The sequence below is a fragment of the Myiozetetes cayanensis genome, unplaced genomic scaffold (genome assembly GCF_022539395.1).
Source record: "Myiozetetes cayanensis isolate MyiCay16 unplaced genomic scaffold, myiCay2020 scf13, whole genome shotgun sequence".
Lineage (NCBI taxonomy): Eukaryota > Metazoa > Chordata > Aves > Passeriformes > Tyrannidae > Myiozetetes > Myiozetetes cayanensis.
The window spans coordinates 19,434,839-19,452,002 of NW_026086937.1; the positions used below are offsets into that span (position 1 = coordinate 19,434,839).

Genomic DNA, 17,164 nt, shown 5'->3' on the forward strand with positions numbered 1-17,164 from the left:
CCTCTCCCTCTCACCCACCGCAGGTCTGCTCATCTACTTCGGCTACGGGATGTGGAACAGCACTCTGGAGATCAGTGCCCGGGAGGAGGCCCTGCACCAGAGCACCTACCAGCGCTACGACGTGGATGTCGACCCCTTCTCCGTGGATGACGGCTTCTCCTTCGCCCCTGAGGGCGAGAGCTACCCGGGCTGGGATCCTCCCGAGGACAAGGGCTTCTCGTACCAGCAAATGGCGGGCGCCAAGGAAAGCCATCGGACAAGTAGCAGGTCGAAAAGCAAAGGCAGACACAAAGCGCCGTCAGAGGCTCTCATCGCCAACGATGAGTTGGACTATTCGCCCGAGTAGCGGGACAGGCAGCGGGGCACCACGCCACTCAGACCACGAGGAAGGGTCCCTGTGGCTCCCCCGTCCTGTCCCATCCTCCCCGGGTCCTCCACCACCGCCCTGCTCACCTCTGGTCCTCGGGACACGCTCTGCGATTGCCGTCGACCCTGAACCAAAATCACTCGTGGCCCGTCCCAGCTCCACCAGTCGGGTCTTGCCCCGGTGAACGCTGGCTGATCCCCCAGCACCGGTTGATCTCCTGGCACCAGCTGCACCAGTGGAGGCAGTGGAGTGGGAGACGTGCCAAACTGGGAGGGTGTTGGGAGGTGGAAGGAGCCGCACGAGGGGACGAGACAAGTTGTCCCTGGGGAATGTCCACCCGAAGGCCGCAGCGGTGGGGTGCCACTCTTACATTTTTGGCACTTTTCTTGGCATGTGTGTTTTTTTCTCCTTTGAACCACCTAAAGTGACAGCTGAGCCAGAGGCACGGGCGGGTGGGTAGGTACAAAATGGAGATGGACAAACTCTTTCCAGGGAGTAGCTCGGAGGTGGATGGTTGTTTCCATCACACAGTGTTTCCATGGCCCGTTCTGGCGCGAAGGCACCCGGCGCACTCAGCAGTGCTACCCCTGAGTCCACCCCCATGCCCTGAACCCAAGTACCCCAAATACAGGGGTTCAAAAGTAATCCATGTCTTAGTCCAACCTTAAAGTCCCAGCACGGCCCAATATCCCAAATCTGCAGTTGGGACCCTGGTCCTGTTTCGGGACTCTTGGCTAACCCACCTTGTACGAATGGTCGACAAGGACCACACGCTGCTCCTCTGAGCATCACCTGTCTGAGGCTGAGCACTGCTTCCATCACCTTGTGTCCTTTACAGAAACAACTGCACCACTGTTCCCTCACCGTGCTGGGCACACTTCAGTGCTCGCTCTGCCCTCAGTGCTTCGGGGATGCATCCGTGTCCTCTCAAAACAGCAGCGTCCCTGGGTCAGCCACGCCTTGACAGTGCTGGGCCACACGTGGTGAGCAGAGAGGGACTTGGCAGCTGAAATCTGTCTCCCTGCTGCCATCTCCACCTTGTACCATTCCCTCTGTTTCTGACTTTGGCTTGGTGGGTGCTGTATGAAAAACACCGAAATGCTGCTCATTCTTTAAGTGTCCATATTTCAGTCTGAAACCAAACAGAGCTGGTGGCTCGCAGGGCAGAGGTGGTCAGCAGGTGGATGTTAAACCCCCTGAGCATGGCCATGGCCCCCCAGCAGTGCCATCACATTCCCTGCTGCCGGTGTCCCCACAGAACCATTGGCAGTGATGGGGTTTGGTCACTGATTAGCAGCAGGTCCAGTGCTGAAGCCCATCGAGCTTAGTGTAAAACACTGTGATGGAGGAGCATCTTTTTGAATAAATAATAACCAAAAAAGCACCCCATCAGACAGCAACACTCATCCTCCTCCTGCCTGCTGAAGGCCACAGATGAATCCATCCCTGGGACTCCTCAACACAGCCCAGACCAATCCCCGGTATCAGGTGCTGCTGCTGGCATTCCACAGGAAAATGTAACATCAGTGGGGGCAGAATTTCCAACATGGAAATGTCCTCATGGATAATGAGAACCATTAACACTTTGGTTCACTGAATGAGGCTCAGTCCCCAAAACACCTGCCTGGCACCCTCTGTGGGTAAGTGGCTGCTGGGTCCAGAGGCTGTCTGGACATGTGCCCATCCCATTGTTCCCAGAGCTCAAGGGTTCAATGGAGAGGCTCTGCCTGGGGCCACAAAAGTTTCCCTGCAGCTCCTGTCCCAAACAGTGACAAACCACAGTCCTTTCCCCAGTGGAGGAGAGCATCTGATTCTGCAGATATTAATCTGGAGCGCTCCGGGCAAGCCTGACTTCTGTGGGGGCTTCAGATTGGGAGTGAAGATTTGCCTAATGGACTTGTAAGCTTTGCTCTGGCATCACCTCGTGCTGCCCACCACGCTTCTACAGCAGAAAACCGGAGTGTGTCCCACCGAAAAGCTGTTTGCAAAGTGTGCACCGCTCACGGGCCAGCTTGGGAAACCTTCCCGGTGGTGCTGAGCTCCTCTCGCAACAGTCACCGCTCACTCACGCTTGGCTGCTCTCCTCCTCGATGCCTTAGAAGTTCCCCAGAGAGATGGCACCTCGCAGGTCTGGCGTTAACGTTTTCAGGGAGAAAGATTGATGCTATTTTCCTACCAGCTCTTGTACTGTACCGTATCCGAGGTGGTCGTTTTGGTCCTGCTTCCGCACGGTATTTAGGCGTCTGCCGAGCCACAGACTCAAGCCCAAGTACCCCGTTATTCTTCTTGCAGCCTTAATCTCTTGCTACAGAGCAGTTACCAGTTCCAGTGTCTGTCGTCGTGTCTGCTCTAGTTACGCCGTATAGTTTGGTGGGGGCTTGATCCCTTGCTCTTTGGTGTCTGTAGGAACCTCTCCATTGGATCCAAGCATCGAGTGAAGCCCTTTGGCTGCTCTTGTTCCCATTCACCCCCATCTTCCTTCCCCTTCCCGAGGAAGTGCCGGGGCAGGGTGGCTGTGCCACATCCTGGGACTGCCAGGAAACAGCATCTGATGGCACGGCACTGCCTGGTGAGGGTGGGCTGCCGTCAGCTCTCGCCGTGTCAGGGGTGAGAGCTGTACCCTCTTCCCAAGGCCGCCACATCCCACCCAGCGGAGCTGCTTAAGGAGAAGCGGCCAAGCCACAGGCTGGGTCAGGCGTGGTTCACAGCAGCATCCCTGCCCCTGCTCCTGTAGGTTCCTGTGGGATGTGCAGGTTCAGCCTCCATTTGAGAGCTCGTGTGCTGTCCCTTGTAGCAGCGTTGGGGTCTTCAGTGGGCACGAGCAAGAGCTGCCAAGGCGAAATGTCCAGGTGTGTCCATCGCCTCTGGCACTGCTGGCCCCAGGGATGCTCTTGGGTGCTGCAAAGAGGTGCAAGTGCTGGTTTTGCTGTAAGCCCAAATCCAGCCTTTCTCCCTGGGTGCCCAGAGGGATGTTCTCACATCCCTGCCCATCAGGAGGGCACAGGCAGAGCGGTACCATCCCGCTCCCACCACCGGTGAGAGGCACACAGCCCCTCCATGCCTGATCACCCCTCCTGAGGGGCCCAATGCATGGTACAGATTGAGCATAAATACCTCAGACCTTCCAGACCAACTCTATAAGATCTCAGCCCCTCCACAAATTCACTCTGCACCATCACAGCCCCTCAGTCCAAGGCCCTGCCCGCTGGCATCTTCCACATGGCAGCGAAATCACACCCTGAACAAGATGGGATGTTGTAAATCCAGCTTGTAAATGACCTTCACTTTGTTTTGTTTGGTCTCTCTGATGTATATCTTGCCTTTATTTTTTTGCAGGTGGTACTTTCTTGTGTAACAATTCTCTGCAGTTCTGGTATGAAGTTGGTGTATTTGTTAAAAGCAGTTTGTTCTATCCATTTTTTTTTTTTGTGGTTCCAGAAGCCCATTGGTGCATTGTACAATGGGATCTTGTAGTGTGTCATGAGAAAGAAAAAAAAATATGCAGATATGTTATGGAGTGATTTTTATTTTCAAATGATTGTGTTGTTGACAGCTATACATATAATACATATATATAATCAAGATACTAAGAAAAAAAATCTAAATTTACCAAAATCTGTATATTTTAATAAATGCATAAAGCTTTATTGTGTGCCTTTACATTTAAAAATCAAAGAGGAACTAAGGGATTTGTAAAGAAAGCCAGAGACAAATGTGTCTTAGTATCAGTTTCCATAGTAATGTAAATCTTTTAAATGAAAGACTAAACCAAAAAAAATAAAAGAAAATTTCCCATGTAAATTTTGTTAAGCCAATCAGTACCTGAAGGTCTGATACTTTTTCAGTGCTAAATTGAAGCTAGAGACAAACAAAATCTTGCCTTAAGTGCTTCAAAATTTCCATTGTAGAAGATCCATTTCAGTGAGCTGACTTTGGTATTGACTTGCACTGTTGTGAGAGAAAATGGTTATCCATTTACACAATAATTAAAAAAAATGGGAAAAAAAAAAAAAAAAAAGGAAAAATCCTAAAGCCAATGACCACAGGTTGACTACTGCAGTGTGAAGCCCTGGGGAGCACCTGGTCTTCCCATGGAAGAACTGGGGTGTCACAGCACTGTCCCCTCCCTGCGCAGGCACCGGGGCTGTTGGGGAGCCAAGCTTTGCTTGTGAAGGCACAGCTGCCTGTTCCCTTCAGGGTGCTCAGGGTCACCAGTGTCCCCTCATGGTCTTTTTCCTTCTATCCCTGCTATCTGGGGAGTGGGGAGGCTGCTGTGTGCATTCCCCATCGTGGGGATGGATCATCAGCTCCAGCTGCTCCTGGTGGAGCTGGGGAGAGCTCCGCTGGCCACCGGGCATCACCACCACCTCCACACCGGTGTGGCCACCACAGCTCACACCCACCGCTCCAGACTTGATGGTATCCACGGTGTGGAGCAGTTTTTCCATTCAAGGCAATTCTATTTGACCCTATTTTGAGGCTTTGAGTCAGCAAACAAGCACCAAAAGCCTTCAAGAGTCGACAACGCCATGGCCATCCCTGCCTGTGAGATCCCACAGGAGAGCAGCGTGTCTGGGGAGGGCACAAAGCAGGTGTTTCAGCTTTGATCCTTTAAAAACTTGAATAGTTTGGTGTTCTTTGTGCTTCCTTTGAACACTTCCCCTCTGCAGTGCCAGCACTAATATCCTGTCACATTCTTGTCCCCTTCTCCTCGCACCCCACAATTGCAGACAGTACGTTTTTCCCGCAGCTGCTGTGGGGTGGTTTTGTTCAGTTCGATTTTTTACTTCCCCGAAATAAAGCTGCTTCCTTCTCAGCAGCTTGCCCAGGGCTTTTTAAGGGTTGCATTTGGGGTCGGACGCGGGTAACCTGTGACCATGGGCAGAGCAAGCAGATCCCCGGCACCACCCCCTGCCAAGGGCCCTCAGCCCCACCTGCCTGAAGACCATGGAATCACACAATGGATAAAGTTGGACGGGACAAGGTGCAGCCCAAGCATGCGGACAGGAAAAAAACCCTGTGCTGCCTGGCAGGGCTCGTTCCCCATCAGGCCACGCACCTCCAGCAGCACCAACACCTTGCCGAAGACCCCGTTCAAGCACCCGAGAGGGGTATTCCTGTTCTTTCCCCCCGCTTTGCTCCAGGGCTGCTTGCGGGGGGGCAGCATTCATTCCAGCGCTTTTCCTGCTCCCACGCCGCCGTCAGTCCCGGGGTTAAATCCCGGGGCTCCCTGCGCGGGGCACAATCCACAATCCCCGGGCAGCCTGGCACGTCTGTGCGCCGCGCCCTCGCCCGTGGCACCCGCACATCAATGGCAGCACTGACAGCGCCCGGCGCGCACAACAACTGCCTGTGCCCTGCCTGTGATGTCATGGGCACAAGTGTCCTGCCACCGGCCCTGCCCGCCCTGGGGACATCGTCCGGCACGGCGGGCGAGCCACAGCGCGCACAACAGAGCCGCCTTCAAGGCTGCCCCGCGCTGCAGGCAGATGCTGGGGCTGCTGCCCGTCCCTGGCCCGGGCAGGCGAAGGGTTGCTGAGGAGCGCAATCAGCATCCCTTTGGCTCCTTTGAAATGCTCCGGCCTCTTCTTCCCACAGCGGGGGAGAGGTGGGAGCTGCAACATCCTCGCCCGTGGCCTGTGTTGCCCAGTTTGGCTTCTACTGAAGCAGACCAAGGTGAAAGTACGGTCCCGAATCCACAGCCTTGTTTTTAAATTGTTCTTCATCACCCCCAACAATTTGGTTGCTCAGACCCTTCTCCTCCCCTCGCCTTTCCACTGGGGCTCTTCCCTTGCCCACCCCTGGACAGCAGCTATTCCTCTTTCCCTTCTCCTGGCTCACATAAATTATTTGAACTGAGTTAACATCTCTGGGAACAGATGGGATTTTGTATCAACATAATTAAATTCCTACAGCCTCTGGTAAGGACAGAGTCAGATCTTTATCTTACACAGTTTTAATCAGAGCAATGACCCCAGATCAGACTCTTCTTTTAGTTGAGAGCACTTCCAGCAACACAAGGTCTCAACTTGGCAGTGCTGGGGGTGCATCTCCACCACCTCGGGGAGTTTCTAAGTCTTCTTCATAATAAAGAATCCCACAAGTGGATACTACTCGTACAAGCTGCTACTGGGAACACTGAAAGAGCCAGTGGATAAGATAAGGGTCAGTCCCATGCAGGAAGATTACTCATATTTTAAATATTCCCCACTTAATGCCACAGCAGAGCAGAATTTTTCATCCTGAACTGCTATTAAAAAAAAAAAAAAAAATCTTCAAAGTCATTGGGAAACTCCTGTCATGGAAAAACTAGCTATGGAAACACACAGGAAGGAAGTAAAAAAAATGAAGTCAGAGGTTGCAGGTACTCTGTTATTTATTGTACAGTATTTCACTGAAAGTACAAAGGCATCATCAGTACTCACCAGAATTGTATTGTAACAGGTACATTATACTGCGTGTTAAAATGTGGTGCTTTAACGAGGCAAGACAGAACACAAACTTAGAGGAAGAAAGCAAGGAAGTTTTTTAAAAAAAATGTAAAAATACATTTTTAGTAACTGATCTGTACAAAAGGAAGAAAAGAAACTGAACCAGAGGGTGGGGATAAGAGCCCCCAAAGTAATTTGTAACTATTTGAAGAGGCACTGTTATCTACCGCGTCATTAGGACCTTTGGGTTCGGTTTCCTTCATACTGATGACTGTGGGGGTGGGGGAAATACTGTTACTAGAATGATGAAACTCATACAAAAGTATTTACAGAGAAAGGCAGAAAAGTCCCCTCCTGTTGTTCCAAAAGAGAAACATTCGCCCGGTGGGAGAGGACAGCCTTCCTCCCTATCCTCTCTCCCCAACTGTGCCAGAGCCGAGACCTTGAGCAGGGGAAAGCAAACAGTGAGGTGGGGGCAGAAGCTGTCAGAGTCCTTCTAACAATGGGAAAGTGTCTCTCTCATTTCTGTTTTATTGCTTTAAACTCTCCTATAATCAGGGGAGCTAGAAAATAAACTAAAAACCCTGAAACCCACATGACAACCCCGAACCATCTGAGTCATCCTGGCTGCAAGAAGACGGGGCAGGCGGTCGGGACAAACCGGGGAGGGACCAAGAGGTAGGGCTGGCTGGAGCTGTCTGTTTAGAGAAGGGGGTGAAGAGATGGGGAGTGGGGGGGGGGAAAATAATGCTTCAAACTACCAGACATTTGTGCTGCTTTTTCTAAATCTCCCCCTGGGAGCCTGACAGCCGTGCGTGTGTCAGTAGAAGCAAACCCAGGGCACACAAACCCACCAGCCAAAGCATCCGACGGCAGCCGTGGGGCGTCCCCGGGGCGGTTACACGTGAGCGCTCTTGGCGTGGGTGGGGGAGCTGGACCCCGAGCCGTAGTAGAAGCGGTTCTCACCGAACGTCTGGGCATCCCCCGAGCAGCAGACGATGACGCAGCCACCGAAGAGGCAGAGGGCAGAGCCGATCCAGCCCGTGTACAGGGAGTAGCCGAAGCTCATGATGGTGGTCTCGCGGTGGGCGCACACCGGGAACCAGATGGTCGCGACGACGCCGCACATGGCTGGGGAGAGAGGGGGAGGAAAGAGTCAGGGTTCCAAACCGGAGGGACTCCAGCGTGGAACCACACCACGGGACACACAGCACGCCAAAAGGGAGGGAAGGCTCAGCAGGACAGGGGACAGAGAGGAAGCCCATCCCTCCGAGAGGTCTCAGAGCAGGAGGCTACATGGGACGGAGCGAGACAGAACAGTCATCGCTCTCAGGCACCAACAAGAAGGATAAACAACTGCTGCCTGACACAATCTGATATGTTTATGAGAAGGGCAACAGGTTTGTTCCCTAGAATTGTCTTTAAGGGGGAAGAATGAGAGTCATCCCTGCAACCGATGCTCTGGAGAGCTGTAGAATTAGGAACAGATTAAATACGAAGCAAGACCGTGAAAGCTGTCTGCATTAGTGAGAGAGTGAAATCAGTGGCCCACAATCACCTGATTTAAATCACTATTTTTGCATAGACTCGTGTGCTATGTCCCCAGCCCATGTCAATCCACATCATTACAGTGACTCTACCGAATGGTCGCACAAATGTCACCAAAATATCCCAGCAAGGCAGAGCAGGGCCTTGTGAAATACAAGCAGGAAATGGGCAGAGAAAAAATGAGCAGCAGTTCAGCACTATCAGGATTTTTTTATGGAGAAGGAAACATCTCAAAACTCTGGAAAGCAGATTGTGCTTCCCTATGGAAAATTTCTATCAAGTGATGGGGACAAACCTGGCAAGGCTCTCCAGAAACTCACTGAGTTGAATAGAAGTGGGACCTGGAGGGTCTGCAGGAGGGAAAACAGGACTCTACCTAGAATCTACAGTGGGTCAGAAAATGACTGCAGGATTTGCATTTTACTTGAAATTCTGTAGTTTTTTCCCCACGGAAAGCAGGAATGCTGGTGCAGTGGTGCTGTGAGGTGACATGTGAGGGAGACAGTCCCCACAGAGTCCCCGCAAGCACCGAGGGGCAACAGGAGTTGATGGTGTTAATCACCTCCCAGGAGCAGGTCCTAAAACAATACTCCTTGATGGCCTGTACATCTGAGAAGAATTAATGTGTCAATATTTACTTGCCTCCGGGACAAGCTGTGCAGGACTCCATCCTTGTGGCTATCAGAGAATCAGAGCAAAACAATAACAGGTCCGTGGCAGCGTTACAGATTTCCACCGACCGTGTTAAAAGGTATCTGGAGGCAGTGTCAGAAAGTTAAGGTTGCAAGAGGGAAAAAGAAAGGGGTGAGATTAAAAATAAAATTGTTTGGTTAAAGCAGAGAACAAACCGTAGCTCCTGGCCAGTACAGCAGAAAACCCATCCCCAAAGCTGCAGTTATTGTGAGAGAAAATATTTTCTTATGGAAGAGAGAAGAACATTTGAAGGATGCTAATAAAGCCAGTAATAATTTTGGGCCTCCTCAAAGCAAGGGCCCCGCAGCTTTGGAAGGAATTTTTGGAGAAGGCAGGGAGGGGAAAGAGCATTTGTCCCATGTGTGTGGAGCGGTCCTGCAAACAGCTCATGAGCTTCCAATGCCTTAAAACAAAAATGTATCAGTTGGGAATCCACAAAGCATTCTAATGGGCTCTGGAAACAAAGCTGCTTTGTTGTCCGGAAAAACACAATCATCTTTTCTTTTTCTGTCAGCAGTAAATATATATAAATATATATATTTTTGTCTATAGACTATAAGAGCCTTATGTATCCAGACCCTCCCCCACGACACAGGAGCAAGGAAAACACTTGCACTGGGGTGAGAAGAGCTCTCAGGGATGCTCACACAATGGCATCTCTTGTGTGTGTGGCTCCACTACATGTAAAACCACCTTATTTTAGTGCTGACAATACCAGAGAGCTGTGAAACACAAGCCAAGGACTTTGCATGGGTCCTTTTGACCTCCCTGCCTTTGGAGGCCACCAGCTGCCGTCAGTCACCAGTGACCCCACTGCTGAGCAAGGGGAATGCCCTGGAACAGGACGGGGTTTCATCGCCCTGCACAGATGAGGCTGGGCTGTAAATCCTCCCAGGAGATGGGAAAAGGACAGTCAGCAATTGCAATATCTCCCCGTGGACTCAAATTTTGGTGTAGTTGTATCACAGGGAAAGGCTAAAAAAAACCCAGGTGATTCGACGAGGAACCCAAAGGGATTGGAAAAGGCATTTTAGGGCAAATTTCGAGTTCTAAAACAGCTGCCTACATGGAAAAGGAGTGCAGAGGGAAGTTATTACCCCTTCTCTTGTGCTAATGCTGAGAGACTCTTTGCCTCTCTCTAAATAAGAAAGTCTTCAGACAGTAGAGCTGCTGTAGCCAGTATAGTCCAGGAGGAAAGGAAGTCCTTTGGCAAACAGAAGGAATATTTTCTATTAGAACAACCAGGTTAGCTGGAAAAACAGGTGTGTTTTGGAGCACACACAGATGGAAAGCTTGCCTGCTTTTTTGCAGCTGGAGCAGGCAATCCTATAAAAGCCACTACCTCTACCTAAAACATCTCAGCTCTGCATGGCATGAACGTCCTTGCTCCACCAGGCTGCTGTGAATCCATGGGGAGACATCCCAGCTCCCAGCGTTTCCAAGGCCTTTTTAGACTGTGGACTTGCAGTAGCTCAGTCAGTTGAGCTGAAACTCTTAATACTCTACATAACAGGAATATTTGAGTCAGATGGAAGTGCACAGAAACAAGAAGCACAGAAGGTACTTGGGGAGATGGGGGAGAGGGAGCAGGATTACTCTAACCCAAGGGACAGTGAGTCCCTGCCAAATTCCTTAACAGTAAGTTAAAGGCTTTCTGCAGAAGAAAGAATACTTTTCTTTCACAGCTAAATTTAACTACTCTGAGTTGCTGACTCAAAGTCACACAGATTTCTCTTTCAAAGCGTTTGGTTGAAATAATAGATATCCACAATTTTTTGTTCTATGCTCAAGGCAATCTTTTTCTCTTGATACCTATGGTTTTATGAGTAAAACTCATGCAGTGTCCAGAAAAACTCATTAAAGTCCTTTGTTTAGTACACAATAGCTGATGGGTCATTTTGTAGTAGCAATTCCCACTAACTCACATATATTTCATCTGTGTTTTCCCATGTCTCAGTCTCTCTCCTCCATTAGGAAGATGCCCCTTTGGTTACCAGCAAGGGGTCCCCCAGATCAGTGGGACAACACGGGCTGGGCCGGGGTTTTTCCATCAACACCAGCGTATGAAATGTTTTCAAACCAGCTCAGAGCCAACCTCTGCTGATGGTTGTTTTCAGCAATAAATCAGTTCTCTCAGTCAGATAGGATCAAGCCAAGCCATAAACACATCTGCAGCAGGATAGGAGGGCGTGCACACAGGTTGCACTCTGCAGCCTGCGATTATCAGTGGACAGAAAAATCAATGGAATATCTGAGCCCATTGTTTTCCTGGCAAGTTTTCAACTTCTTATATATATAATTTTTTTTTGGCTCCATGCTGTGTTCCAACCCCTGTTTTCCCTTGTAATTAATGTCAGTGACAAACTGCCATCCCTTCCCTGAGCAAGTGAAGTTTGCCATGGGGCCAGTTCTGCTGATTGCATCCCCACTCCCTATTTCTGCTGTGTTAAGGAGGGTTTTGGGGATTGTTTTCTTTTAGCCAGAGCTCTGGGAGTTGCTCTCTCCTAAGAGGAAAAGGCTGGAGCCTGTGAGGTTCTGGAAACCACAAGTGAGAGTTCAGTGGCCAAGGGGAAATAAGAACAGTCCAGGGCATGTTACTTTTAGAATATAATGGATTTTAGGTCAGTATGATATCTTTCAAGGCCTGATCTGTGCTTGTTAAATACTCTGCAATGGCAACACCTCATTTTGCAAGTAACAGATCATTCATCAACTTAAACAATATCAAAGTCCAAAGCTCTGTACATTATTCTTCTTCCGAAGGGACTGTCTTGCTGATCAGCCTGGAAAAACTTGGGCTTTCTAAAAGTAAATGTGGGTTGGTTTGTTTTTTCTCAAAAAAAAAAAAAAAAAAACCATTTCCTTTCCTCACAGGATCTACCTAGTGGGAAAACCATGCTCAGAGGCAGAGGGGAGCCTGGCTTATGGAGCACCACAACTCTCCATCATCCCCTCACATCCATTCTCCTCCACCACAGCACGACCAGGACGGGACAGTGACACAGCAGACCCAAACCCTGGTGTGACACTGCAGCATGTGGGGTTTCACTTGTTCTAATGCAGCATTATCCAACACTGCCACTGCAATTTGCCACATGTGTGCTGGTCCTGTCATCCCATTGCCCTCTGGGATTTTTAGGGACAATCCTCCTGCCTCCATGTCTGCAGCCCTACAAGTAGGGCTGACCTGCAGCACGCTTCTCCCTGACTGGAACCAAAAACTCCTGGCTTTTGTGACAAAGCGCAGCTCTGCTGGGCCTCCCTACCCTGGGCAGCCTCCTCCAGCACTGAAGTTTCACTCACAGGCAGAAAATAACCCCACTTTTTCTTTCCCTTTGCTGAGCCCAGATCTGTGACTCAAGGTTTTGGGACAGGGATGAGAGTTACATTCCAACAGCTGTCTGATGTGGCTCTTTATGATTAGCATGTTCTAAACAGGCCCTATAAAGCTGATTTTAGGACTTCCAACCATGATAATGTGCCCTTAAACCCTACAGGTACTGATAGGGCCCTGGACTCAATGCCATAGGTTTGGGATGTATGGATTTGTACTACAAGGGGCCAGAGAAGGCATCGCTCGCACAGAAGGAGCACCCAGGGGACAGCCCCTTCTGTGAGTGTGCAGCTACATTCAGTGCCCACTTGAAAAAAAAAATAAGGAGAAGGAGAAGAAAGAAGACGGGCATGATGTCAGTGCTGGCTGCCAGCGACCAGCAGAGCCACACAAAGAGGCCACTTTCCCTCCCCCCTCCTCCTCTGCCGCACTGACGGGTGCAAACAAGGCCCCGCAGGCTGTTGCTGCGATGACGAGGCTTCAAGAACATGCAGGTGTTGCATGGGGGACAATGAGCTCCACAGTCTGTGCTGCTCAAAACAATCTCCTCCACAAGCCCTGAGGACGGGAAGAAATTCCCAGGGGAACTTGGAGGCCAAGGGCTAGGCAGGTCAGAGGGGGTTGGGAGACACAGGGGACACACCAGACCTCTTCCCATGTCCACGCCCGCTCCGTGCTCCTTCCCCTACTGTTGCCAAAGGACCAGGCCCTGCTTATCAGAGGCTTTCCCTTCCCACACACCTCCTTTTATTTCACCCCATTGCATTTGCAATGCCCTGTGAAAACGTGGAGGTTGTCCATTCCCTGGAAGCAGCTTGGAAGATAAGACCTTTTTCCAAAACTAACTTGGCTTCCACAGTGAACCAGCAAAACCGTGAGGACTCACAGGACAAAGACAGTGGGATTCCCATCCCTCCTCCCTCACCCTGCTTCACTCCCTGCCTCCTGTCTTTGTCCCCCCACTCCTGTCCATGCCTTTTGTCCAACCCACGGACTGCAGGGATGCCGGAGAGCTCCAGAGTCCGCCCAGCGTCGAAAAACATCCCTCCAGGTGAACACACTCAGCCAGCCCACACCATTCCCTCCTGGAGCAGGGGAAGAGCTCCAGCTCTCCATACACAGCAGGTGCCTTACCCAGGAGGATGATGAGGATCCCTCCCAGCTGGGACCGCCGGTACTTGGCTGCTCCGGGCTCGTGGCCCATCCGGATGCAGGGCAGGACCGTTATCAGCAGGAATATGGCGGGAAGGCCCAGGACGGAGGCGGCGATCATCAGCGCTCGACACGCTTGGACATACCCTGTGGGCAAGGCAAGGAAAGGGGAGTTTGGTCATTTGGCACAAGAGAAGGAGGCCTTTGGACCAAGCTCCTGTTTGATTAGATCCCGAGACTTGCCCGGAGTGTGGGGGTGGGATCACCCCTCGTGTAAACGCTGAACCTGCCCCAGGTGGGAGGCAGGGAGGGTGAGGGGCAGGGGGCAGTGCACGAGTACAGGATGTGCAGGCTCAGAATTTTCCAACAAACGAATAGCACTGCCTGGAAAACACAAGCTCTTTCCCAGTAAGACACTGAGAAATCATGGAGCTGGAAAATACGGGAAGGGAAAGCGGGAGAAACGGCTAGGAAGGAGTTTTCCTATTGTTTTTTGTAGCGAGAGCTTTGATTACATAATGAGAATGTGAAATCTTCAAGATTAAATACAGGAATCTAAAGTTTTAAAGACTCTCCCATCATTCAGAGGGCTGAACAGTGGAAGGCCCACTACTGAAACTCTCAGGTCCATGGAATACTACGAGGAGTTGCCCCGAGGTGCTGAGCACTGTTTGCCTGGGAGGAGGAGGAGGAGGAGGAGGGACATTCCTCAACCACATCCCAGCGCTGCACCCCAGGAGCTCGAGCTGGTTGTGGGGTTTCAGAGGAGATCCATGGCTCCAGCTGACCACTGGCACAGCCCTTCCCTAGGGAGAAGTAATTGCACTTTGCAGAGCTGCCTGGGTTGCCATAACTGAGGGCCACGTTATTCCTTGGGGTCCCTACAGACATCACAGGATCTCCTGGCACTTCATCAGCTCCCACCCCTCTCCTGCCTGTCCCTGCACACAGGGAAGCAAGAAACAGCAGGGAACCAGGGGCTGTGGGTGTGCTGGGCAGGACTGTGGCATTTCTGCCACTCTGGGGGGGGTCTATGTATCATAACATATGATTTTAAAAATATTTATACATAGAATGCATATATCAATTTTATGTATTTTATATATAATCTACATATACTATATAAAAAGTACTTATAAATACATTCAACCAGGTCATCACTTGCATGCAAAAGAAAAAGCACCAGTGTCAGATTTGCCCCAGTCTCTGGTGACCTCCCCAAGCTCCCAGGACAGTCTCAGTGGGTGTGCTGGCTCCTTGTACCCTCTCAGTAACAAAACAGAGCTGCCAGATGCAGCCACAGGGTTTCATGATGCCTCAAACAACACCAGCAAACTGGAGCCTCCAGCCTGTCCCACTGACACACGGCTATGACGCCAGGAATGAGGATTTACTGTCCCTGGAAGTGCAGACCCTCTGTATATTGAATATTTGCTTGATTTTTTTTTTTTCAAGAGGAAACTTAACAAAAAATGTTACCTGAGGAATTCAGGGCATAAAACAAGACCCTAAACAAAGGCGATGGCAGTGCCCAGTGTGGTGTCTGTGCAATCAATTCCAATTAAACGAGAATACAAACAATTGATGTTAAAGACTTGACTCAGACCATGAAAGACTCTTGGGCACACCAGGATAAACTTCCCTCTCATGGCAAGCTGTGGCTACCAAACCTTGGTTTGTGATTTGTTTCTGCTGGAGGGGAAGCCTTACTCTCTGCTGCTGCAAGACCCATTTACCTATTTTAAGTTGCATTCAGTAGTGTTACTTTGGGGCAAATATTTCCTCTGACTTCTCTGCTCGATCAGATTTAACAGCAGGAGTAACAAGGAAGGCAAGCCCTCTAAAATAAAAATATACACACACAGAGAAAGGGAGAATAGGAGTGAATCTGAGAGACTCAACATTGCTGAGCAGGGGGTGACACAGACCAAACTGTGACAGAGAGAAAGTCAGGAATAATCCCTTTTACCTCTGGTAGAGTAATTTTCACATCAGTTTAAACAAATGAATCAAGAAACATGAAAGAAAATGACAAGGAATAGTAATTTCTACCCTGTCAGCTTTGGGAGAGGCACCTCTGACAGGGCAGAGGAATTGCAATCTAAAACATGGGATAAAAAGCACTTCAGAGTTAACAGTGATTGAAATGGGCAAGATCACAAACTAAACTTACAGGGATCAGACCCCACTAGACTTTGGCAGCTTTAATTAGCTCAAAAGGTGCATTAATACTAATTGAACACCTTGCTTAACTTTGCTTTGTAATAAACTAGTTGAAAATTGCTATATCATTAAAAATCATCAAGACAAGTTAAATATAGTTACATCTGTTTGCTATGTAAAAGTTCTTTCTTGCCTTAGAACCTGTGGGAAGCACAAGACCATCAAGATTAATGATGGTTTTTCGAAAGATTAAAAGCCATAGGAGCATTAATAATAAATGCTGAAAGATTCATTATGCTCCGAATCACTTTAAGGAATCGAGCCTTAACATTTGTAATAGTTCACCATCCTCTTGAAATACTCTGTTATGTGCCCTGTACGTTTTGCAGTAAATGTAGAGACAAGATATGAGAGGAACAGCGAGCTTTTACTCAGAGCAGTGATTAAACATTAAAGGGGTTTCAGTAGCCACGGATAACACAATACCCGGGTATTAATAAAACCAGGTATAAAACAATCAGAATCCTGGTGAGAGCTATCATTCACACCCTTTAGGGTGTTTAATGGGCCATCTGCTGTGCTGATGAAGCTGGAGGAGCTTCCCCACCAACTCCTCTGGCAGGAGGACCTGCCCTGCTCCGGGCAAGGCTTCACCCCTCAGTCCGGGTGGGGAAGGGGGAGGACGGGACACGCGTACCTGGCAGTATGAGGATGTCCACGAGGGGCTTGCAGTGATAGAGACCTGTTGCCATGACACAGTCTGCCCACAGCCCCTTGGACCCCAGCTCGTCCATCTTCCTGCAGGTGGTGATGGTGTAGCCGCAGGTCACCACCCAGTCGTTGGTGGCCGTCGCCACAACCACCCCGATCCACCCTATGAAGCTGCAGACAAATCCAGCCAGGTGCAGGCAGGTGGCCACCATCTCTGTCCCTTGGCGGGGCGAGCTGGACAGGACGGTGCCCGCGGGGGGTCAGCGAAGCCGCCCGGAGAGATCCCGGCTGCTGGGAGCGGGAGGGATGGGGTTCGGCAGGATGAGGTCCCCGGTCAGGCTCTGCTGAAAGAACTCGGCTGCCTCTGCCCAGCTCCCTCCCTGGGAGGGGTCAGAGCTGCCTCCAGCCCCACAACACATGGGAGGAGCGAGCGGGGAGCCCCAACTTCTGCCAGTTCATCCGGAGCGTCCGAGGGGGAAGGAGGGTGTGGGGAGGAGGAGAGGCACAGTCACACCCAGCCGCACTCGAGAACCGAACCAGAGGGGTTTATTCAAATGCAAACAGCCCGACTGTTCAACATTCAGCACCGAGGGAGAAAAATTAAGGCAGTGTTTGCGAGCGGAAGACAAATGGTCACACTGGTACCTCCTCGCGGAATGATGAGGGAAGAAACGTGGTGGACAGAGTTACTGGAGAGGTGCAACTATCATCTCACCACAGCCATCGGCATGGCTGCAGAGAAGGGACAAAATCACCCTCGGGTAC

The 17,164-nt window shown here is 50.4% G+C and overlaps 2 protein-coding genes across 4 annotated transcripts in view; one reads left to right on the forward strand and one right to left on the reverse strand.

Annotated features, from left to right (window-relative positions):
• SLC7A14 (solute carrier family 7 member 14) overlaps positions 1 to 4,014 on the forward strand; it is a 29,706-nt gene extending 25,692 nt beyond the window's left edge. For both annotated transcript variants that reach the window (XM_050307963.1, XM_050307962.1), the window contains exon 8: positions 24 to 4,014. In XM_050307963.1, coding sequence (XP_050163920.1) covers positions 24 to 346 — 323 coding nt within the window. In that variant the 3' untranslated portion in view covers positions 347 to 4,014. The remainder of the gene's footprint in view (positions 1 to 23) is intronic.
• Positions 4,015 to 6,725: 2,711 nt separating this feature from the next.
• On the reverse strand, positions 6,726 to 16,855 carry CLDN11 (claudin 11). 2 transcript variants are annotated; one of them, XM_050308487.1, is made up of 4 exons: positions 16,386 to 16,855; positions 13,508 to 13,672; positions 7,653 to 7,929; positions 6,726 to 7,240 (listed from the first exon to the last, which is right to left on the reverse strand). In XM_050308487.1, exons 1-3 carry the CDS (start codon positions 16,609 to 16,611, stop codon positions 7,697 to 7,699), a joined length of 624 nt encoding a protein of 207 aa, XP_050164444.1. In that variant the 5' UTR covers positions 16,612 to 16,855; the 3' UTR covers positions 6,726 to 7,240; positions 7,653 to 7,696. The 2 variants fall into 2 exon arrangements, with proteins under 2 accessions (XP_050164444.1, XP_050164445.1); XM_050308488.1 differs by having other exon boundaries at positions 7,765 to 7,929; positions 16,386 to 16,852.
• Positions 16,856 to 17,164: the final 309 nt, after the last annotated feature.

Coding starts and splice junctions, on each gene's coding strand:
- CLDN11 (XM_050308487.1), bottom strand. CDS start 16,611: ATGGTGGCCACCTGCCTGCACCTGGCTGGATTTGTCTGCAGCTTCATA. Junction 13,673..16,385: donor GGACATCCTCATACTGCCAG/GTACGCGTGTCC, acceptor CCTTGCCCACAG/GGTATGTCCAAGCGTGTCGA. Junction 7,930..13,507: donor GATCCTCATCATCCTCCTGG/GTAAGGCACCTG, acceptor CTCTCTCCCCAG/CCATGTGCGGCGTCGTCGCG.